Below are 25,285 nucleotides of genomic sequence, written 5' to 3' on the forward strand. Positions count from 1 at the left end.
TCATAAATTTTATATCATTCATCATAGGGCATGATGTATGCATTCATTGTCTTCCAAGACCAGTGATAGAATGTGAAAAAACGCTTTTAACGCTAGAACATTCAGCACAACATTCAGAACAAGACAGATCGCTTGATATCAAAACAGATGGATACGTCATGTTCAGAAATAACATTGATAATGAAAAGGTATTCCTAGGAAAAAATGGAAATGGTGTCACAAACATAGGAGCAATAGCTGACAAAAGATGGAAGGAGAAAGGAAACAAAAAACGTCTCCTGCCCACTTCAATCAGACAGACTGCAACGTTTATGGTAATAAAAGTTATCGGGTAAAGTTGTGAGCGTACAATCTTAAGAGACCAGAATACTTAAAACTCAACAGACTTTGCTCCATATTTCCAGACATCCCTTTTCTTGCTCTTACTGCAACAGCTACCCTGCCCTCACAGAAGAATATCAAAGAAGTGTTGCTAATGAAAAAAACGGCACTTGTTACAACTAATCCAAACCAAAAGCTTTCAGTCAAGCAAAGAATTGACAGCATTTGCATGATCAACCACATACATGTACTTGCAGATTTGGCAGCAAACAAGTCTTTGGTAGAAATAAGAATATATTGTTCTTCACTGAACAAAATGAAATGGGTATACAGTGAAATGCTGTCAGATCTAAAAAAAAAATGTTACACTGAGGAAGAATTTGATCTATGCTACTTCAAGATATTAGGAGGTGGCTGTCTTGGGGTCATTCTGGCCTACGTTTGGAGTGTGGGTGACGGCTGCTCTCCAAAGGGAAGGCCAAGGTCATTTTGTCATTCTTGATGAAATAAAAAGAACAAAAGCTCCAAAAACAGCAAATAAGTACTATGGCATAATAAAGAAATTCATCAGCTTTTTACCGACAGAGCCAGCGTACGATGGAAAGCAAAATGGCTCTGAATCTGATTTGACCAAGACGTCCCGAAGGGTTGAGGCATGTCTGGCCGGCCTAAAAAGAAGTATCAAACAACATGAAGCTCTACTAAAGAGCAAAATATCAGGTACATAAAGTGGACAAATGTTCAAGTTCTTGCTAATAGCCTTCAAACAATTGATTCACGATTGGACAATGAACAAACAGTGTACACCTAATGAAGGTATCTTTTTTGTGTCTGTGTGGATGCCAACATTTACCCCCACAAAAGTTAGTAATACGGGTTAGCTGAAGTAATTTTTCCAAGATAAAAGTTATATGAAATTTTCAAAACTTCAAATCCAAGGTCAAATTGCCATATTTCAAATAATCCAAAGTTTTTTTTGGGAGAGAAATATTATATGGAGATTAAAAAGAAACATGTGCATTTGCTTGTGAAAGTTTTATCAGCATGTTCACGCATACGAGAGAACATAACCAAAGTACATGTACATGTATATAATTAATTCAAGAGAAAACTATTCCATAGTGAATTCCCAACATTAGTGAGGCAGTACATTTTGCATTGGCATGTTAAGTTTAATGTAATGCCAGTCCCTATTGTTAGGTAAGTCATGTTTGTTCCAGAATGACTTTTCTATTATTCTTACAGCTAATATTATGCTTGCAGGAGGCAAAATTTCATATTTATTTTTAAAACCATAGGGACATTTTAAATGATCAATCAATTATTTTTAAGATAATAAGCTTATAAAAATAACACATAAGATAGATTAGAGTGCAGATTTGGGGGAAAATCTGTTCATACTTTAAGTAAAGCTGAATAATCACATATTCATTGTGACGTCAATGGGCATCACCTAAAATAAATGCAGATCATGAGGCGCAAAAAAATGTGGAATGTCCTTAAAGTAATCAGTTGCAAGCAATTGCTACTTTTTATGCATCCGTCTCAGTTCCTATGTATTGAATTTCTATATACATAAGATTATAACTAAATTAATGAATTCAATACAGCAGGAATGTAGAGTTCCTGTCCCCCATATCAATATCCCTACCCGGATTGGAGATTCTTTACAATCAATCCCACTCTCTTTACCTTCTTCAGAGATTGGCTGCTTCCTCGAAGAGCTGGGATGAAATTCAGAAAAAAAATTCAATAGGTAAAAATGTTATACCTCTCTGAATTCCAACTACCAGTATTTCTAACAAAAGTTTCCTATGATATAGAAAATATTGACAGAACAAAATAATTCAAATAAGTTTGCTTATTACTTCTTTTCCAGACAGTCTATTGGACAAAGCTTCCGTACACAAATTTCGCAAGATGCTTTGTGAAGAAACAGACAAGGCTTATGGTAATTATTCATAAATTTTATATTATTCATCATAGGGCATGATGTATGCATTCATTGACTTCCAAGACCAGTGATAGAATGTGAAGAAACATAGGTGTTTCGATACATCTGCAAGGTCAGAGCAAAAGAAGGGAACCATAAATTAAAATTTGAAATTGAATTCAGTTGTGAGCTTTCGATATGATACAAAAGCTTGGAATTTGTAGCACAGGAAAACATTAGTTTCCAGTTATGATTATGTCCCTTTTAAGAAAATAACCCTTTGAATGTGGAAAAGTATGCTTTTGGTGCAACAGGACAGAATTGACTAAAATGCGCACTGCTCTTGCAGATGAAAAAAAAACATTGAAACATGTGTATATCTCACCCTGGTTTTAACAAAATGATTGAAAAAGAAAACAAGTTACATGTACCTGAAATTACATTGATCTAATAACCATATTTGTGTAAGTTTTATGAAATAGAGAAATATAGAGATGATTTTTTTCAATAAAATATGATTTTGTATAAAAACATATTTTTTAAAGAAAAAACGTACTGCCGTACTTTGGTTGCAAACACGTAATAAATACACCAAAAATGTACTGGTTTGCAGGTCTGGACCCCCCTGAAACCAACTTGTCAACATTTGGATGGAGCATAGAAGAGGATATGGCTGAGCCTGTCCATGGAACAATGACAGCTCCAAATGAAGCATTACAAGTGGTTGCTTGTCGGTACCAACATGTTCAAGTACCAAATGCAGCTGCCGGGGAGCTGGCGTGTCATGCACATCTTACTGCAAGTGTGAAGCGAAAGAAAATGGTGCAAATGAGCAAACAAAGATAAGGGAGGAGAATTTGACAAGGGTCTGGAAGAAGACGAATCAGAGGACAGAGGGTGACGGAGATGGAAGACAAAGGATGGAGGGAAAAAATGAAGACATAGTGTAAGATGTATATGTATGTATATGTATGCAGACTTATTGTTTCAATACTGACCTCAAAAGATGCAAACTAATATGTTTTTATAGAAGAAATATTCTATGTCTTTATATCGAGGTCCAAGGCGAGACATCACGCCATCTAGGTCGATGAGGTAGTTCCCTTAGTAATTTTACACAGATAGGATGTCCCCATCTCGGAAACCAGAAAAGACGCTGTCTGGATAATGTAAGAAAGTTGTGCGACATGACCGATATATAATATTGTGATGGCAAATCATCTCAGTTCCAGAAGAAACTTGTAAAACTCCAAGAGAAAGCAAAAAAGTAAAAATAAATAATGAATCCACAAAGATAGAAGAAACTTTGTCACAAAATGGACACTGAAAAGAAAGGTTTGCTCTCCAGATAGTAGTGGGGTCTATTCATTAGAATTCTCTGAATAAGTATTCTTGCTTCTAAACTACTTAGACAGGTTGACCCAGTCAGCAGACCTGCCAACCTCTAGGAATGAAAAACTGTATTCCGTGAATAAAAAAACTGTATTTTTCCCCCAAAAAGTGTATTTCATAATAAAATGCTTGGCGCACTCGCTCATCGCGGCGCTCAAGCTGCATGCAAGCTAAAATGCGCACTGCTCTTGCAGATGAAAAAAAAAACATTAAAACATGTGTATAATATATCTTCACACTGGTTTTAACAAAATGATTGAAAAAAAAATATTTTTCTCAATAAATTACGATTTAGTAAAAAAAAAAAAAAAAAAAAAAAAAAAAAACGTACTGCCGTATTTTGGTTGCAAAAACGTACTAAATACGGCTAAAACGTACTGGTTGGCAGGTCTGAGTCAGGAGTCTTGACCTTGAAGCAGATGAAATGCCAAGTAAAAGCAGCATCCATGGATGGAATATAATGATGCTTATCATAACACAGCAATTAGTCAGTGTGCTTACTTTTCAGCTTAAGTTTGATAAAGTTACAAAGCAAAGTGTTACACAAATGTACTAGATCTAGATCTACTAGGATTTGGGTATCATTGACCTTGACTACAAAGACTACATTATGAAATTATCTTTTGCTTCCACTACTTGAGTTCAGCTTTGATTCTTTATGAAACAACCCAAAGGGGACGAATGGACTAAGATATGTAGATCCCACATTATAACAAAACACCAAAGGTAAATTGTCGTAGAAATCTACCATTTTTTCCCCATTTTTTTCATCATACCTTCCTAGGGGACATATGGTTCTATGACATTTGCTCCAGTGACAATTGGTCTGCTGTAATTTCCACACACTAATAAGACAACCAACTTCACCCCTGGATTTAAAACTATACCCTATCCTAAACCCATTTAACACAAAAGCCTACTGCCACCTGCCACCCTAACTCTATGGCCCGTATTCTGAAGTTGGGTTTAACTTAAACTCAGGTTTCAAGTTGTGGTTTAAGTATGGATAGCCAATTGTTCTATAAATCACTAACGGTAGAGATATCATATTTCAGCTCATTTGGTTCTCAAGCCATTCATAATTGTCTAGGAAGTATAAATTGATGTTTGCCTTCACCATCGGTGAATCAGGAAAGAGCATGAAAAACATAATAAACATACAACTTAATAAAAATTTTGACACTCTTTGCTTCCCATAATTTTAGCAGAGTTAGACCATGGTCTAAGTTAAACCTGACTTCAGAATACAGGCCTAAATCATGAAAGGAGGTTGAAGGTTCAATTCCCGCCCATGATGGATGAGTAATACCAAAGACTTCTGCGCTTTTTGGCCAGCTACTCAGCGTATATGAATGGAGAAGGGTGATGACATATATTACCCAAAGCCTGCTCACATATTAGCCTGCAGCTTGTGGCTACCTTGGGTTAATACGGACTGTTAGTATTAGTTTACACTTTACTACGAATACCTTTTAGACAACTTTTGGTATATTTGGCAAATCATCACAAAATCCTTATATTATCTTTGGTTTATGATACTGAAATACAAGTAAGACATAAGCTGCTGTGAATTTTATCTAAACATAACTCATGTGATTGTGACTCAAAAGGTGGCTCTGACTAGTAGCAAAATGGCAATATAAAAAGTCCCAAAATATTTAAAATCATCACATTAGGGCCTTTAAAATCTATATCAACCAATTGAATACCGAATTATGTAACTCCCATAGGTTTCACACAGCGAATAGAATACTCGATTCCAATAAGCAAGTGGGGGCCCATTTTCAGAAAAAAAAAATGTTATAACAAATTTGCAATAATAGTTTAAAGCTACTGAAATCCATCAATTTGATTGGGTGATGGTGAACTATTTATAGAAATTTAATATTTGTTATTATAACAAGTCTTTATGAAACAGGATCCTGGAAGAGATAGTCACAATGCTGTGTAATACATTAGGGCTCAGGATGATTTTGCCCTCATGACTACCCAAATAGCCCCTAAAATTCCCCCAAAATGCATGCTTTGGGGTGACCATTCTTTCTAGAGTCACCCCAAGATCCGTCACAAAAAATATTCAAAGATTGTTCAAAATCAACATTCTAACTATGGAAGAATAATGATATTTGCTGCTAAAAGTAGCCCTTAAAATGAAAGAAATAGCCCACAATTTTCCGCAATCCCCCAAATGTGGAAAAAAAAGATAGCCCACAAAAATTATTATTATATTCTGCTCAGTCTCAAAATAATGTTAGACGCTTTCTTTTCCCCACAATTCATACGATTAATTGTGTAGAGTCACCACAAGTATATACATATCAATATTAAATTGTAATGGCATAGCTCCTTCACAAGGAGAAAAGAAATCACAATATATAACACCAAATCGATTGCAGAACGATGGAAAGATTTCAGGTGGACATAAAGATGTATAAAAACGTTATAAAACATATTTCATATCAACACATTAAAATTGGATGTGCATGTAGTACAGATTGAGATGGCTATTCATGACTTCCCGTTTATGACCCGTTTCTTCGACCTGGTTGCATAGGGGCTACCTCGATTCTCCACACCGTTGTCGACGCCGTCCCCGTCCGGTCCGACCGTCCGGGAGGAAGCCGAGCTGCTTTTGGTGACCGAGCTGACCAGCTTGGTGGTCTTGACCGTCCGAGTGACCGCCTTCTCTTGTCCGTCCGCTCGACCGCTGTCTTCGGCGGTGTCCTTGGGGTCCGTGGGGCTGCTGGTGCTGCGCCATCGACTCGGGGACCAGATACAGAATCGCCAGACTGTCCAGAGGACCAGAGCTAGGAAGAAGACCAACCAGGCGATGGCAACGGGACGGGGGAAGGGCTTGGTGATTACGTCAAACTGGAACTTGACCGAGATGAGTGTCTCGCTGAAGATGATGGCAACTAGCACCCAGGACTGCTGGCCAAACTTCTTGCAGTTCCTGAAGAAACAAGAAAGAATAGATTTTCTTTACAAGGATCCCCAAATCTGAATGGTTTATGATAGCAATTAAAACCAGCGATTGTCGGCCTGAATTCCCATAAAAAGTTAGGTAAACAGATATGTTTTTGAATAATGATAAATGTGGGTTCAGCAGCTTTTTGGAATCCGCAAAATAATTACACTTAGCCCATGTACATTTTAAACCAAGAGATGGTTAGGCCTAGTAGTAGTTAGACTAAACTGAGAGCATAAACCAAATGGGTTCAGCCTATGTGATATTCACAGGGGTCCCACAGAAATTTGAAAACAGAATTCCATGACTTTTCCATGACTAAATTGCTGCTTTCCATGACTTCCAGTGATGTCGCAGGAGTTAGGTAGAATTTGGGATGTCACAAAACTGGGAAAAATTGAAATCATGAACATCAATTATAATAGCAGAGTATGATCACAGAGTATGAGAGTTGCGAGACACGACAAACTGGAAAGCTGCTATAGCCAAGAGGTAAATGCAATTCCATGACTTTTCACAAATTTTTCAAAATTCCCTGACCACAAATTTTTCTAGGATTTTCCATGACTGTGGGGACCCTGTTTTCAATTCATTCATTTATATTCAGATGTTGCCATAAAAAACGTATAAAACTAAGGTTAAAATGGGTAGCATCTCAAGAAGCTTACGCTTTCCACTGATGTGCTCCCTTACAGAAAACAGCTGCACACAAAAAAATATCAACATAAACATTAAGCTAATCAAATAAAACATAGACACATAAGACATCTATGATACTGATAAAAATAACATACAATTGCTTGAAGACCAGGTGGACACAACCAATGCAATGAAAATGCTGACTTTGGATCTCTACATGTTTAACTTACGGATCTTCGATGTACTGATATGTCTCCCTCAACGCCACACAGCCGACAGGACAGAGGATGAATAAACGAGACCAGTTAATGAAGTGAGGTGGCGGTATCCATAGAACGGTCTTTAGGTAAAATGTGTTCAACTCTGACAGTGTCCACTGTGAGAAAAAAAGAGGAATATCATTAAAAGTCATCCTCCGAACAAAAAATATTACGACCTACTTCTTCTTCTACTACCTCCACATGCTTCTTCCTCTTTTTTTCTTCTCCTCTCTTTTTCTTCATCCTCCTTCTGTTCTTCCTCTTGCTCTTCTCCCTATTCCTCCTCTTCTTCCTCCTTCTTTATCATCCCATTTCCTTTCCCATCTCATCCACCTCCTCACTCTCCTATCCTTCCTCGCTATCTTCCTACTACAGATGGAAATTTTATTTAAGGATATCGTACACAGTTACATGTACAATCTAATTTAGTGGTTAGTTCAAAATACCATCATGTATAAACCAAACACAAGAAGGTCTGAATAATGTGTAAAATACAAAATGCCCATGACAAAAATTTTCTATGCAGTGACGGAGTGACGGAATGATGGAATAGATGGAATAATGCACTGTTCTATCATTGATGCCACAAGTTATGCAATCTTTTGGAAACACTGGTCAGCCGGTATCTCGACTTGGAAACCATCATGATGTGGCCTTCTCTTCAAATTCCTCCTCTACAAAGTGCACTATTCCATCATTGACGACACAAATTACTAGTATGCAATCTTTTGGATACACTGGTCAGCCGGTATCTCGACTTGGAAACCCTTCTGATGTGGCCTTCTCTTCCTCCTCTACAAAGTGCACTATTCCATCATTGACGTCACAGATCATGCAATCTTTTGGACATGCAAGATGGCATGGTATCTCAACTGGGCAACCCTTGTGATATGACCTTCTCTTCCTCTTCAACTTCCTCCTCCTACGAAGTCCTCTATATTCCATCATTGATGCCATAAATCATGGCATCTTGTGGACACACTGGACAGCCGGTACCTCGACTGGGCAACCCTCGTGACGTGAGCCCCCCTCCCCACAGGCACTTATCAGATTCCGCAGAGGGTGACGGCTGCAAAAATTCAGTCAGGAAAGGGGGGTGCGGATCGACTAGGACTAGATTACCAAAATTCATCATTCAAACTTTGATGAAGGAGGGCTTGTTTTGAAAGTATAGTGGGAATAATTCATCCTCAGATGGACCGGCAACATACCCGTCAGAAACAATATTAATTGCCAGGCCAACCTCGGATAATTAATTCCTCACTATACATTCAAAAGAAATGCCTGGTATATTTTAACCGTTCTTTATGTTACGCAAGAATTACAGATCGAGGTATTCTGGTTGTAATCGATCCATTGCAGTAACAAAAGAAGACACACAATGACAAGCTTTACACCTGCAATACATATACAGATGTCCATTTCCAAAAATCATACTTAAAATGGTGGGAAAATATTGAATTCAGGCATGTCATGAAATGGCCTCAAAATGCAGCATTTCTCATCAAAATCCTGAATCATGTGGAAAGTGAATGGGAGCGCAGACATGGGGCACCATTTTTTGTTCAATCTAAAAATGACCGGCCGAGGTTTTTTCCAAGAAAAATCATGTTTCTCTCAATTGTTTATGAATGAGATTTTTGCTGCACTTAATCATAAGAATATAAGATTATCAACTGAAAATATTTGTGGAATTTTTTGTGGAATAAAAAGAAATTCAAGTTTAGTCTCAATTTAAATTTTTAGGTGCGCAGACACGGGGCCCCTATCATAAATGTATATTCATTTAATGTAAATATGTAAATGAGATTCGTACCAGAGTACAGATGGCTAATACTGCAAGCCATCTGTTGAGATTCTCCGTTGGTCTCCATTCAAATCTTGTCCAACTGTATGGCGTGAACTGAAGGATCATCCGTTTTAACTTTCCCCTGTGGTAAACAAACAATGAGAAAATTGTATTACTATCATAGTTTGGCGATACACATTCAAATTTTCTGGATGGTTTTTCTTTCTTCAAACTTCAGACCGAGGAACTGTAGCTTGGGCAAATTGGTCAAATTCACGCTCTCCAAATTTTTACCACATAAGCCAGATGGGCTGTCAAGACAGACAGATTATAATATGCCAATAAAAAAGCCTTTCGTACATTCTATACGATTCCATTTCCCCATGATCTGTAACATTCTGGCCTCTGGCCCAAATTCACAAAGGTGGTTTTGAAAACCTGTCGGTGGAACTCATGGTTTATGCAGATTTCCTGTATAAATTACACCTGTTTTACCGCATATACATGTAGTATAAAAAATTGAATATTGATGCGCGCTTTCATCAAAGTGTGCAAAATTGACGCTTGTTGCCATGGCTGAGAATGCTTTTTTATTCACGAGTCTACTGTTTTGAATGAATCCACTGTTCAAAACAGTAGCCAAGCGTCAATCTAGCACACTCTGACAAAAGCATTGAACAGTTTTGTAATATATCTGGTAAATTAGGCATAATATATACAAGAAATATGCATAAACCATGGGTTCAACCGAAAGTTTTCAAAACCACCTTTGAGAATTCGGCCTTGAAGCTTCTGTAATGAACTCACCCGTATGTTGGAATGTGATACAGGCCTCTCCAGCTATATGTCTTGATATTGAGATAGTTGAGTGTCACCATACCTAGCCAGATACCAAGGCCATTGCAGACAAGGAAGTCCATTATCCACTAATCAAAACAAGTTCAATGGTGAGAGATGTTATGGTAAATGACAAGCAAAAGAAAATTATTGAGAGAGGGTAAGAGATGGGACAGGGAGAAGGGGAGTGAGGGGGAGAGACTATGGCAGGCAAAGATATCCATCAGGGTGCTACATAAGCACTTGCCCGATTGCCCGGGGCAAGTACAAGTTATAGAGTCGGGAAAGTGTTTTGAAGTAAAGACCATAACTACTTGCCTGAATCGGGCAAGCAAAATTCTCACAGTAGAATGACCAAAATTAGGGTCGATATGATATGATATTGACCCTAATTTTGATCATGGCAGGCAAAATAAAATCACTTTGGAAAATGAAATGCAATAACAAGGTAGGTCAGTTCATGACAAAAGAGAGAAAAACGTCAATGGTTTATAAAACCGCAGAACTTTCTTTTGAAGAGGAAAAACTTTTTTTTTCAAGGATTTTTTCGAGCAAGTGAAATAGATTTTTGGGCAAATATATTCCAACTATTTAAAAATTTACTTGCCTGACTGGGCAAGTGCTTCTAAAAAGTTATGTAGCACCCTGTCCATGATCCACTATAAAGAAATAAACACAAGATATTTATTGGTAGTAAGCGATGAAAAGTGCTGTGGCTCAGTGGATAAGTCTCCAGACTTTGAACCACAAGGTACGGGATTCTAATCCCACCACAGCACTAGCATCCTTTGGCAAAGCGTATATCTACATTTGTAACTCTTCACCCAGGTGTAGTAAATGGGCACACGGTAGGAAGGAATTCCTTCGATACTCGAGCGCCCGATCAGGGTGGCTGTGCTAAAGCCGGGGTAATAGTATGCAGCGCTTAGAAACATTTGTATTATGTGCAATATAAATGTTCAGAAGGGAGATATAGGAGAGAGATAAAGAGAGAAAGAGTGAAAGGCCTTTGCAGATACATAAATCCACTAAACATAAAATTGAATGAGTGAGAAACAGGAGAGAAAGAGGCGAGGGAGAAAAGAAGAGAATTTAAAAACCTGTAGCAGCACCATCAGAAATTGATATATGGACATTAGGCTATATGTAATGATCTGCCTTAACTCAAACATATCAAATAATTGTGGGCGCGTCGTGGTCTAGTGGTTCTGAATCTCACCTTTCAAACAGGGTCGTGGGTTCGAATCCTAGCCATGGCGTGTTTTCCTTCAGCAAGAAATTTATCCACACTGTGCTGCACTCGACCCAGGTGAGGTAAATGGGTACCGGCAGGAAGTAATTCCTCAAAAAAGCTGTGCACACCAGAATCGGTTTGACTAGCTTAGCCGGGGTAATATAGGAGCGCCTTGAGCACCTAGCAAGGTAGATACGTGCGCTATACAAATCCTATATTATTATTATTTATTATAAGACGAGTATTGGTAACAATTATGAAAGAAAGACCAAGAAGGAAAACGAGAAGGAGAAGGGGAAGGAGAGTAATACGAAGAGGAAGAAAGAGAGGTAGAAGAAGTACTTACATGATCCCACCAGCATTCCCCAAAGTTATTTAGTTGATGTTCGAAGGTGTATTCCATGATCTCGAACGATATACTCAATATGGTACATAGCCAGTAATCTCTTATCATAAGCATCTATACCACAAACAAAAACAAAAATACAATTGTTGATTACAAATTCAAGCTAAAAAAATGAAACAGTGTTTTAATACTACATGTATGTTCCTTTAACCAGTCGCACACTTCACAATCAAACTACAACATGAGTTTTTAACAAAGAGAATTTTGCATTAAATGTGAAAGTTTCAATTATTTATTGAAGTTTGGCATACTTTTAGGAATATTAAGATCGGCACTCTGCTTTGCTGCAAGCCCTGTGGTCAGAATAATCTATAATATCTGCTTCAAGTCACAGTCAATGATGAGGTCATTATGATTGGCATTGAATTGCCTTTTATTTCCACAGGGAGGCGCAAAACAGACTGAAACATTTGCCCGTATTCTGAAGTCAGGTTTAACTTAGACCATGCTCCAACTCTGTGCTAAAATTATGGGAAGCCAAAAGTTTTTTATTAATCTTTATGTTTCTTATGTTGACTGTGCTCATTCCTGATTCACTGATGGTTAAGACAATCATCTATTTATACTTCCTAGACAATTGTGACTTATTTGAGAGCCAAATGGGCTGAAATATGATATCTCTACTGTTAGTGATTTATGTAACAATTGGCTATCCATACTTAAACCACAACTTTAAACCCGAGTTGAACTTAAACCCGACTTCAGAATACGAGCCTTAGAGTCAAGTATTCATACCACTATTCAGAACTTTGATGGTTAAGATTTTTTTTCGGTTGGAATGCTCATATCAAAAGGTTTTACAATTTCTTTGACAACTGAATCGATCGAAATGTGTATTGTGCGCCAGACAAAAGTTAGAGCAAAAAATAATATCATGAGAAAGTCTTTAAAGATAAGTGATAGTTGCAGTAAAAACTTATTTCACAAGAAAAGTCTATAAAACCATGGTTAATTGTTACTATATCATCATGGATAAAAATCTGGTAAAGTTAGGTAAACTGAACTTTGGAAAATAATGAAATCTATACTCAAAATTCATCATACTAAAGATCGCCACCAACAGGCACACGTGTGACAGTACATTATCATTGCTTGCAATATTATTTCCATCTTTACCATAATCAGTTTCTCTTCTATTACATACCTTTATGTACCATCCAAGCACATGAGCCAAAACAAATATGTCCCATTTTTCCTGGAGAAGAAAAGCAGAAGGAAAGAGATAAAAGAACCAGTGAACAAGTGAAGTCATCCATAGACCTTATGCATTGAACTCATCACGCCACCATCTTAGAGGCTGGATCACTTGCTGGGCATGAATTGGTGATCTGCAGCTGGCAATCTCTGACAACTCCATTTATACATATTCCTATATCCTCTGAGGGAGGGCGCTACAAGGTTTATGCAAAAGGTCTATAACATATAACTTGCATTCTAGAAAACTAAATCAAGACTCTACCATACACCTTCCAACACAATTTATAATAATAATAATTAGACTTATATTGTGCCAAATCCACTTCGTAGAGTGCTCAAGGCGCTTTTTAGGGGATTATAAAAGAAATTAAGAAGAATTGAAGAGAAATGTTTTAAGGTATTGTTTGAAAGTTTCAGAGGTCAAGCACTGTTTAATGTTTTCAGGCAGGCTATTCCATAACTTGGAAGATGAGTGAACAAATGATCTTTCCCCCAAAGGTTTTGGAAACTTTGGGGGTTAACGAGAGAATGGGAAGAGGAGGAATGTAAGGATCTTGAAGGGGTATAACTTTTGATCAGTGAAATGAGGTACTGGGGAGAAGAGCCATGGACACAGTGGAAAGTTAACAACAAAATCTTGAACATAATACGTTGTTTTACAGGGAGCCAATGTAAGGATCTTAAAACAGGAGTAATGTGAGTGCGCCTGGTGGATAGAGAAACGATGCGAGCGGCAGCATTTTGAAGTTTCTGAACTTTGACTAACTGATTCTGGGGTAGATTGAACGAAATTAAAGCGTGAACTAATTTTCCTGTGGCTTGTCGAGACAAGTATTTCCTAATAAATAAATAAAAATTTTCCCTGTCAAACAGAGATTGATGGATTTTACTTTTATTCCATGATTACAGTATCTTTTTTTTTTTTTTGTAATTCACACATTCAGGCCTTCTGAAGCTGGGGTATTGCTCAAACTTACCCAGAAATTATGGAAAGCGCCCTCTGGGTGTCCTGGTGTGTAAAAGCTGCAATCCTCGGCATAAGTCTTCTCAGGGAGCTCCTTACCGAGATCTGAATCAATGTAACTAATCAGCTGTCTTGCATCATCTACAGACTAAATAGAAGGGTCGAACATCAAAAGATAAAATGTGACCAGGCATGGCAAAACCCCAAAAAGTTTCCAAAATGATTTTTTTTTAGGTAAATATCCCTACTGAAAGAGGACAATCTCAGCTATAATACATGTCACAACTACTGGGTGATCTTAAATGGAAACCTCATTACAAAGAGAACAATCACTACCAAAGAAATTTATCTTTAAAAAAAAAACAGGGATTGAAGTAAGAAGTCGAAGCAAACTTCCCCTATACACTATTGAGCAAAGGTGGCAAAGAAAGGATTAAATATCATTTAAATTTTTCAAAGAGGGGTCATCAAATTGGCTCCAAATTTGTAACACCAATTAGACACATCCTTTTCATGATTTTAGAGAAGAATACTTATCCAGTTTTCAATTTACATTTACTGTCCAAAATGCTGAAAATTTCATCACGGTCTGGTAATGAAGGACATACGCACACCATTATGAATATGCATGAAGGTAGGCTGAGGATGCCATGTTCCCGACTTTCATTTTTATTATTTTTTATCATTACTTATTTGGCCAAAAAAAAAAACTACAAATCCTACACTGTAATTACAAAAATACATTTTGAATGATTGATGTTTTTTTTTTTGGGGGGGGGGGGGGGGTTGGTCAAATATTTCTTGACAGAAATAACCTGGAGTGATTTTTTTTTTTTTTTTTTTGCTTTCCGAATTTATGAATATCAGCAATCCCTCTTGGAAAATCGATTACAGGCTCCTGCTATCTTTGCCTGTTTGAACAGAGCCAGGGTTCATTTGATTTTGTAAAATAGATTTCATTTTTGCTGGTTGATGTTATCGAAAAGGCCCACAATGAATTTCATATTGTGATGAACAATGGGGCAATTCCATAAGATAATGGACCCTTTGGTCTGTCCAGCCCCCACTTACTTTAACTTTTTACTTTCCTTTAATAAAAGGGTACTCTGTGCTGGAAATAATTCTGAATGAATAAGAGAAAAATTTACTGTCCAAAATGCTTAAGATTTCATCATGGTCTGATAAAGGAAATATGCACACCATTATGAATATACAGTAGGTGGGCGAGGATGCTAAGCCCCCACTTTCATTTTTTATTATTATTTATTTGGCAACAAAAAATATACATTTTAAATAATGTAATTATAAAAATACAATTTGAATAATCAATTATGACAAGCCACCCCAGAAATCAATGTTAAGTCGCCCAAAATTATTTCATAGATTTGTATGGTATATGAAAGTACATGTACATCCTAAGCTTTAAGATGATATATAACTTGTCAAAGTTGATTAACCATTATAGCCCTCCCATTTACTTGTTTGAATGCAGAAGAAAGTCCGCAAGAGCTTAAAAATAATGAGAAAACGTTGAAGCTTGGGCTGCACTCAAGCACGAGATAGGCTCACTGTGCAAGCTCGGTGAAACTTCCAAATCGTCCGCCCAAAACTTGCTTCAAGGAACTCTTGTTTCTTGTTTTCTATTCAACTGTACAACTTGAATTTTTTACAAAATGGAGAAGAATCACTCTTTTTTAGATAAGCCCATTTTCAAAGTTTTGCTTTGAAGACCTAACTACTATTTTGCCTGTTTACAAAGAACCTTCCCTGGCAATTTATTGTGGTCTTCAGGTGGCTGGTCACAAATATAAAGTAGAATGACAGAAAAAAAATTCATACAATGAATTAGCTGAAGTGAATACCTGGAATAATATAAAGACAAGAAAGAGCTCGTAGATGACGCTAAGGCACAGGAAGAATCGCCAGATTGCAGGATGAGGTCGTTTGAAAGGTCCGTCTTTGGCCTGAGTCATTCCAAATGAACAGAATGCTATCACACACGCAAACATGCCTCTGAAATAAGAATGAATTTCAAAGTATGGAGAAATAGTGGTCTGGAGTTGAATCACATGTACATGTAAAAAAATCCATTCCTTTTCAATTTATAACCATTTCAGGTTACGGATCAAAATAAAACAGAGTAGTATTGAAGAAATCAAATACATCACTCCCTGAAATATACTATTTGTCAATTAAGTATTCACTTTCAGGGTAAATGAATAAAAATCTCCGCTTACTTTGCAAATCTCTTGTTAAACTTGAAGTGTTTTGCAGCCATTTTGTTTTTATTTAATGCACAGAAATCAATACACACTGGAAGAATTTATATAAATGTCTCACATAAGGCTATATACTCTTCTTGCAACCAAGTTACACAAAACGAATTCTCAGCCAATCAAATTTGATGATTTAAGCAGCTTATAACAGTACTCCTGATTTGGTGAAACGGGTCCCTACCTCTTTGTATTGAAGGCTGTGTCAAACTTGACGTCTTCCAACACAGCAACGTAAAGCAGAGCTGCTAACATTCCAAACAATACTGTGATTGAGTGGGCCCTCCTGGAACGTGAACAAACATATTATTATTGCTTATAAAAAAGATAATCTCAATTTATCAAAACATGTTTTATCTTGGTTCATTACGAGGATATCCTTGTTCTCTGGGACAAACCCATTTCTTTTTACCAGCACCCATTATGTATGGTAGGGGTCCTAAAGCTTTGCGGGTCCTAAAAACTACGCACCACTCCAATGCGCATGCAATCTACATTGCAAAATGCGCACTCTGTGTGTGGAGCTGTGACTGCAGTGTGATGAACGATTCCTGTTCAGTTTTTTTCTACAGAGGCTGCAATAAATCACTAGATGCAGAGAAAACCAACAATTGTTTGGAATTTTGGAGTTATATTCACTTTGATTTCATATTTTCCTATAAGAATATGAACATTATCTAGAAATTTAGGCACAGGAAACAATTTTTCTTTGCATGATGAATTGAGTGCATAGCTTTAGGACCCTTCCTATATCGGACAGCGAAATCAAGATGTATTAGGTAAACACGGCGGGATTTTCGTATACTGAGTTTTGTGATATTTTCTTCTTGGTTAAGAATCTTTAGAATATTTAACACAAATTTGTGAAAGATGATTTGTTTTAAAACATTATATAATTGGCATAGTTTTATCGTTTGTAAACAAATTGTGTAGCTTAAGGTACTGTATAATGGCCCTGCTGTCACAAAACTTACCAGAAGAACGTGTTGGTCCCATCATCATACACATCTGTCTGGTTGCTTGTAAATCTTGTATTCTCCTCTTCTCCTTCTCTTGATGAAAATGGCTTCTGCGGTTGAAGCGGTTCCTCCAGCTCATCGACCATTTTTCGGACTCTCTGAAGCACGTCCAAGCGGCCATCTCTTGGTGATGTCCTGTCCATCTTGTAATATGAAGTTCAACCGGATGTGTGGATCTCCTGTAAAATGAACATCTGTAAAATGTTATAATACATGAATAATACTCAACCTACATGTACACAGCACTCACACAATACACACGGTTGGGAAAGATCACGAGTAAGACTTATTGGCCCGAACTCACAATGCTGGTTTTGAAAACCCACGGTTGAGTCCATGGTTTATGCAGATTTCCTGTGTAAATTACGCTTAATTTAGCGTGTACCAGGCGCGTGTATAAAATATGTCCAATGCTGACGCACGCTTTTGCCAGTGCGCCAAATTGACGCCTGTTGCCGTGGTTACCCACGGTTTTTTATAATGTGTCCACTGTTTGAAGAGTGGACTCATGAATTCAAAACAGTGGACTAATAAATAGCGTGGATAACCACGACAACAGGCGTCAATTTGGCGCACTGTGATAAAAGCGTGCATCAGCATTGGACATTTTTTAACATACGCGGTAAAATAAGCGTAATTTATAAAGGAAATCTGCATAAACTATGGACTCAACATGGGTTTTCAAAACCACCTTTGTGAATTTGGGCCATTGAGGCTGTAGCTGCAGTGAGCTCCAGAATCAGCTGCCTCGCTCATGTAGTTCCGATGTACGGAGCATGCCGTGTGTCGCTGCTCTCTACGTTTGTTGGTCATCGGCAAATTGTGCAAGATAACAGCGCATGCACACAGCGTATTTTTCAACGTAAGATGGTTTGAAATTGTATGAGAGATAACTGTGATTTAGATCTAGACCTCTATCCAAAAGATATACTCATTTTATTTTTCATTTATTTTCAAAACAACCACTTGCCTAGACCGAAAAATAGGTCTATTTCTGTCAGGGATATGCTCCGCTGAGACTACGTCTGGCTCCTCGGCATCCCCTCCGTCAATAGACCGATGACGGCCATTGGGCTCGTAATGGTGGAGCAAACAATCACTGCTTAACTACCGCTTAACTAAGGGTGCGCTTTTGCACCCTCCTCGAGTACTCCTTAAATTTACTTTTCAATGGGGTAAAAGGGAAGAAATAATAAGATAAATTTATATTAAATACATTCAGTAGGCCTTGGACTTTCTGGTATTTTTGTTTTCGGGTACCCATGGCAATTTTCGGGCGGGTACCCGGGTACCCAAAATTCATGTCGCATGAAATATGACTGGTGGAAAAATCCATAGGTGACGTCATCCAGCCACTGCTCCGCAAGCAAACTTATGAATGAAAATATAGTAAACATGCGCAGTGCAAGCCTCCCGTGCCCCACGCAGTATTCCATCAAAACAAGTCTGCAATACTCTGTCACCTCGTACCAAAATCGACCTAGAATTCCACTTTCTTATATTTCATATTAATTATGAAAGGTATTCTCGTCGTCAGCACGAACGAACCTGCCAGCCAATCTGCTGGCACGTCCATACCCTCAGCTGTAGCTAACAGCTATCGAAGGACCTGGCTGATCCCGATCTGTTTGTCATCAAAATTTGTTTGACCTGCGACCGATCGCGATCGCATGCGATGTTTTGAAATCAGCCGTGAATAATACGTGTGAGGAAAAAGATACTGGCCCAAAATCACCAATTTTGAGGATAACCGGAGGATAGAAACGGAGTGAAATACGGGTGTAGAGTAAGACGTTATTATTAAGTTATTTATCTTTCGCATTATTATATTCTTTTTCTTTAATTTTTACAATAAACATGATTTCGGCGCTAGTGTAGTTTCGCACCTCCCTGTTAAATGGTTTTCAAACATGTACAATCTCACCCTAAATAATTCACAACCTAAAATACTTGCATCTGAGCCTCCAAAGTCCAGTAGAAGTTGAATATTTGCCGTTTTGACACTTTTTTTACAAAGTTTTACACCTATTTCGGAATCACTCGGTCGCTTGAAGCTCAGCGCTGCACATAAGCAGTCGGTACGCGTACAGTACGTACCACCTAGTGAAGTGCAAGAAGAGCGAGGTTTTCTATGGTATCTTCAAAAAGATTTTTTTCCCCTCTTTCAGCTTGCACCAAGTATTACGGTAGTGGTTGTGCAGAGTGGTTGATGTTTGTTGTGTGAAGGTGTGTGTGGGGTGTGTGTGTGTGTGCTCGTTTGAATGAAATAAGAAATGTGAAAAATGTAATCTACTAGCATGAAATCAACATAGCATACAATCAACATAGCATACAATTGTAAACTGAAGGAAAGTTTGATCTCTGACCTAGAGTTCAAAACAAGGCTCTACATTATTATTTCTTATTTCATCGCTAAATCTATGTGTATTCACATTTTTCACATTTTTCACATTTGTTGTGAAAACTAAAGTGTAATGAGGGTTACAGATGTGATGTGATGGCACGAGATAGACTATACGATGGCGAGTGGGTTAAACTTACAATTACAACACTGACAAGGGTTACGACTCACTAATACACATATGGGTTACTTCGACGGTACAAGAACAGTGACAACAACTTATACTCACCTGACACTTGCACAGACGGTTCCACAAGGTAGATAAACACTAACAGGTATACTATATCAGACTTCTAATAACAGCTAGGTGCAGACCATGGCGCCGAGTGGGGAGCTACTGGGATGTCCTCACTCGATGGCGTCTCGGGGTCTTCTCTGTGTGGTGTCTGGATCCCATCTCTTAGCACCAGCTTGTGTACGTGCTGTGCAACGCACACACGTAGCAGGCGTAGGAGCATATATATCAAGGTTGCTCCAATCAGAGCGCTCCTCGCATACACACAGCACACACACAGACTTAATATACATGAACATAGATCAATACATAGACTAATACACATACTAATACATATAGGGTACTACAGCCTACAGGTACATGGCAAATTTACTACATTCCATTCAAAAAATCACACACACGCACACCCCACACACATACCTTCACACAACAAACATCAACCACTCTGCACAACCACTACCGTAATACTTGGTGCAAGCTGAAAGAGGGGAAAAAATCTTTTTGAAGATACCATAGAAAAACTCGCTCTTCTTGCACTTCACTAGGTGGTACGTACTGTACGCGTACCGACTGCTTATGTGCAGCGCTGAGCTTGATCAAGCGACCGAGTGATTCCGAAATAGGTGTAAAACTTTGTAAAAAAGTGTCAAAACGGCAAATATTCAACTTCTACTGGACTTTGGAGGCTCAGATGCAAGTATTTTAGGTTGTGAATTATTTAGGGTGAGATTGTACATGTTTGAAAACCATTAAACGGGGAGGTGCGAAACTACACTAGCGCCCATGATTTCCATCCCACCTTTGTGACTCGGTATATCCGAACTGGTTCACCGTCTCAATGTTCGGGTAGGTGGAGCGTAGTGAAGTGCCAAGTGGAGTGGAGCCTGCACGAACATCGCTCGAGGTACCTTTTTGAACTTTGAAGCAAGAAACTTGGCTGCAGCTTTCTGCATTTTTCCAGTACATCCGGTAATATAACTAAGCAAGGCTCGACATTAGCGGTGGCCCGGGGCCACCATAAATTCACCTCGGGCAACCATTATTGATTAAATGTTAAGTTTTGGTGGCCCGAATCGGGCAACCAATAATTTTCAAAGTAGCGCAATTTTTCTCCCGATTTTGCACGCATTTATCAACTTTCTACAGTTCAAATTGCAACCCAGTTTGTCATGCGCCCTTTTTGTTGATCTACACACAAATACACACACACAAAGTTTGCATATTAGGCCTACAGCTATAGCATACAGTAGCTATTATCCAGCCAGCAGCACCGGCCGGCTGGCGTGAGCTTTGCATGAAGCCACTGCATACAGCTATGCTCTAGATGGAGCTGCGATAAAAAAAAATGTTGCTGCTAAGAAATCTTCCACAGAACTTTGAAAATCTGAGTCAAAGTCACATTTTACACCAATGAAATGACATTCTACAGTCTATATTACGAAAATTTGGTGTACCCTGATTATTTGCAAGCATTAAGAAGAGGAATTATGACCTCTCTTTTGACTACAAAAGACCGATTTCCAAATGAATTAATACACATAAAAACACATAGGCAAGTACATCACAGTCCCACGTGTGCATTTGTATGTATGTTTATACTTGGTTTCTTTCGAAGCTGTGTCTTTTCTAGCCAAAAATAAACAGACAGTTTCTTTCTTTCTTGTTTATAAATGACTTCTTAAACCACTCTTGAGAAAGTAAATACTTTGGGAAGGCATTTCATTGATATGAAATGTGAATTTTTCCAACATTTTGGCAAATATTATAGGGAAGGACTTTTTTCACACTTTTTTTCCAGATATAACTTTTGCCGTTTTCTTCTTATTTTTTTTTCTTTCATTTTTTTTACAGTGGTTAAACCCCTTCCCATTGAATATGCCTGATTAAAAAATATGTTTCTACTGAAAAAAAAATAAATAAACTAAAGGATATAAAAATAGGAAATGTGCCATTCCCAGAAGGTAGGTGAAAATTATTTGCTTGGCTTTTAATTATATTCCAGTCAGAATAGACTGTTGCCACAGCTGTTAAAAAATATTCGTAATAATGGCTTTTTAATTTTCCCCTTTTCCCCATGTTTATATTAATTTTGTTTTATTCATTTTTCTTTCACTTTCTTTTCTTTTTTTTCTCTCTAAATTTTTTCTTTTCTTTTTTTCCCTGTTCTTTGTTTTTTCTTTCTTCATTTTCTTTCTTTTGTTTTATTTCACTTATTTCTTTTATTATTTTTGTTTTCTTTTTGTAATATACTTTTTGAACATTATTTTCATTTGTTTCCCCCTTTTATGCATTGTTCTAATTTTGCAGCATATTTTTCTGTGATTTTCTCCTGCTATAATATGCTGCAAAAGAGAAAACAGAAATAAACTGGATTTGGGGCCTGCATAATCTAGGTTTTAGGATTCAAAGAGGAAGAAATGAAAAACCATTGTTTTGTACATCTATCTGAGTTTGCTATGCACTATTTATTTACTTTACCAATATGAGTGTGTGTCTATACGGAGATTAAAAAAAAAGTCCACACAACCTGCGAACAATAAAATTCATTTATTCTCTTTCAATCATTTCATTTTTACAACGATAGAAACAATTTATATTTTACTACAAGCCAATTAGCAAAGTAAAATAACTTACTTTACTTTACTTTACTTTAAGTCCACGATGCTGTAGGCTTGAGTTGAGTGCCTGTTCATCGATCGTAGTATCTCCTCTGGTGGTAGTACAGTATCCATGTTATTAAAACAAAATATATATACCGGTACTTAACACGAGAAAGGACTATCAGAAGTTTGTACATGTGTGCTAAAAACCTTGGGAAAACAAAGACAATACTGCCAAACAAGGTTTACATACAAGATGATAAAGTGAAAGTAACTTAGTGGTAGTGGCTGCAGAATTAATATTTCAGAAGTTTGTGTTTCTTTATATTTTTCGGGCCACCAAACTTTAATATCGGGCCACCAAAAAAAATTATTTGATGGTTTTGGTGGCCCGAATGGGCCACCACCAAAAAAAGTTAATGTGGAGCCTTGCTAAAATAAGGTAATAATATTAATAAATAATATTAATAAGAAAAAAGGTGAGTTTCCCGGATTATCCCCCAGAACCCCCCCCCCAAAAAAAAAGGACCAAACACTATTTACTAGGCCTACGCCTAATAGTAATATACGGGTGGGACTCAAGTCTCGACGAAACATGCAACTTGCAGTTGCAGCACTGTGTCTGTGCAGGCACTGCACTACCTCGGGCGAAGTTCGTGCAGGCTCCACTCCACTTCACTACCTCTACACTACGCGGAGTGTAGCGGTAGTGAAGTGGAGTCCACTCCTGCACGAACTTCGCCCGAGCCGAGGTAGCACTGCACTTGCAACGAAATGTAATTAATAACAAGATAGGCCAAATCTACCCGAATCGATACAAAATACAGAAACATTAAACTACATTATAACGTCAATTATACAATCAATACGTACCGTATTGTGGAGAAAAACAAATATTATTCAAACTGTTGCAACACACGAGATGTGTAAAACGTGTCGTCGCCGACCGATAATTAGACTAGATTTCAGGCGCAGGCATGCAGCGCGGGCATGCCCAACTTGCCCAATTGCGTGTATGGTGCGCTCGTGATTTCAGGAAGGGGGGGGGGGGGGGGGGGTGCTTCTCGGTGCTTCTCCCCTTTATAATGATATAATTTTGAGGAGGCTAGCTATATGTCGTATCGCTTGAAATTTATAAAATGTTGCGAGTGAGCGAAGCGAGAGAGCAATAATTTTGATATAACGAAATCGAATTTTTGGATAAATTTTGACAATAAAATAAAAGGCCTATATCGATATATAGGTATTTACACGTACCTTCTATAATTATGAAGAGTTTGGTTGCAAAAGGGGAGAGGTCCACTTTGGACCATTCCAAAAAATTACATGTTTTTTTTTTATTCTCACTTATTGCAATATTCTTATGAGAAACTAAATTGTCATCATGATGTACTACCTAGCTATCATGTGAACATAAAATTGGGTATAAAAGAGACCTATACCTGTCTTCAATTTTTTTTTCTATATATCTAAAATAAAATTATCATTGTGGACCTAACCCCTTTTGCAAGCAAACTGAAATGAATCCAATCTCTTTTGATTAAAAAATTAAATCTACCTGTCTTCATATTTTTTTTTTATATTCTTTTCCCCCCAAAAAATTTGTGTGGACCTAACCCCTTTTGCAACCAAACTGAAATGGACCTAACCCCTTTTGAAAACTAAGGGTGATTTTTCTTTGCCATTTCATTTCAATTTTTAATGGGAATTTCAACTTTTTTTGGTACGTTATGGAGCTACTAAACATTTAATTGAGACCAAAAAAAAACAAATTTGGTGAAAAATGGGCCTAACCCCTTTTGCAACTGAGCTCTATAGAGTATACCTAATATAAGTAGCAACATATAAAAATGAGAATGCTTTCTTAATTGTAACAAAGGAGCACAGAGCACATTGGTGAGGGAGATTTCTTGGTAAAAATTAAGGGGCGCTGATACGAGAAAGTGCACCTATAAGAAGGGAAAGGGGCACCTAACGGAAAACAAAATCCGATCCGGGGCACATACAGAACAGGTTCGTGAGGGGCACTTTTCTTGGGTAAAAAGGGGCATACAAGAAATCACATGCATAAAACGGGTCCTTCTCATAACGGACACGTACAAAACACGTACTATAGCGGGGGCACTTGCATCGTAACACATAAAACGGGTCCTCCTCAGGAGAAAGGGGCACAGTACAGGGGGAATTTTTCTTGTATAAAAAGGGCACTTTTTCAGTGCTTCAAAAATGGGGGGTGTTACACCCACAAATGTAATAATCGCCCAAAAATGTAATAACGCCCACAAATGTAATAACACTTAACCCACAAATGTAATAATTTCACCCACAAATGTAATAATTTCACCCACAAATGTAATAATGCACTTTACCCACAAATGTAATAATGTTTTAAACAACCGGGTCTGGAAAAAAGACTTTGCACTTTTGTGCTATATGAACACATTACTATAGGGTTTTAGTTTTTAGTTACTGGGTCTGGAGAAAAGACTATGCTTGATTCTCAATTTATACTCTTAGCGCATATTCACAATATGCGCCGTATAAGTAACAACCACAAAGACGTTAATTCCACCAGTTTAATTTGATTAACTGGGTCTGGAGAAAAGACTAAGCTCGATTCTCATTTTTATACCACTGGAATATCAGTATCGTATCTTAGTTTGGACTTATATTATAATTTTTTTAATAACCGGGTCTGGAAAAAAGACTTTTGACTTATATTATGATTTTTCAAAACAACCGGGTCTGGAAAAAAGACTTTGGATATATTATAATTTTTTAAACAACTGGGTCTGGAAAAAAGACTTTGGACTTATA

At 37.6% G+C, this 25,285-nt stretch overlaps 1 protein-coding gene across 3 annotated transcripts; it reads right to left on the bottom strand.

The window, feature by feature from the left end:
* Positions 1 to 4,039: 4,039 nt before the first annotated feature.
* Positions 4,040 to 23,485, bottom strand: LOC129268282 (phosphatidylserine synthase 2-like). Of its 3 annotated transcripts, XM_064104689.1 has the most exons (12): positions 23,342 to 23,416; positions 22,503 to 22,578; positions 17,188 to 17,411; positions 16,398 to 16,499; positions 15,803 to 15,953; positions 13,954 to 14,088; positions 12,924 to 12,974; positions 11,720 to 11,833; positions 10,110 to 10,228; positions 9,330 to 9,444; positions 7,484 to 7,629; positions 4,040 to 6,599 (listed from the first exon to the last, which is right to left on the bottom strand). In XM_064104689.1, exons 3-12 carry the CDS (start codon positions 17,373 to 17,375, stop codon positions 6,155 to 6,157), a joined length of 1,566 nt encoding a protein of 521 aa, XP_063960759.1. In that variant the 5' UTR covers positions 17,376 to 17,411; positions 22,503 to 22,578; positions 23,342 to 23,416; the 3' UTR covers positions 4,040 to 6,154. The 3 variants fall into 3 exon arrangements, with proteins under 3 accessions (XP_063960759.1, XP_063960758.1, XP_063960760.1); XM_064104688.1 differs by lacking the exon at positions 22,503 to 22,578 and having other exon boundaries at positions 23,342 to 23,485; XM_064104690.1 differs by lacking the exon at positions 23,342 to 23,416 and having other exon boundaries at positions 17,188 to 17,426; positions 22,503 to 22,579.
* Between the last annotated feature and the right edge of the window lie 1,800 nt (positions 23,486 to 25,285).

Source organism: Lytechinus pictus, chromosome 9 (assembly GCF_037042905.1).
Source record: "Lytechinus pictus isolate F3 Inbred chromosome 9, Lp3.0, whole genome shotgun sequence".
Lineage (NCBI taxonomy): Eukaryota > Metazoa > Echinodermata > Echinoidea > Temnopleuroida > Toxopneustidae > Lytechinus > Lytechinus pictus.

Coding starts and splice junctions, on each gene's coding strand:
- LOC129268282 (XM_064104688.1), bottom strand. CDS start 17,375: ATGGACAGGACATCACCAAGAGATGGCCGCTTGGACGTGCTTCAGAGA. Junction 14,089..15,802: donor TTGTCTTTATATTATTCCAG/GTATTCACTTCA, acceptor CCTTCTATTTAG/TCTGTAGATGATGCAAGACA. Junction 11,834..12,923: donor TGCTTGGATGGTACATAAAG/GTATGTAATAGA, acceptor TTTGTGGTATAG/ATGCTTATGATAAGAGATTA.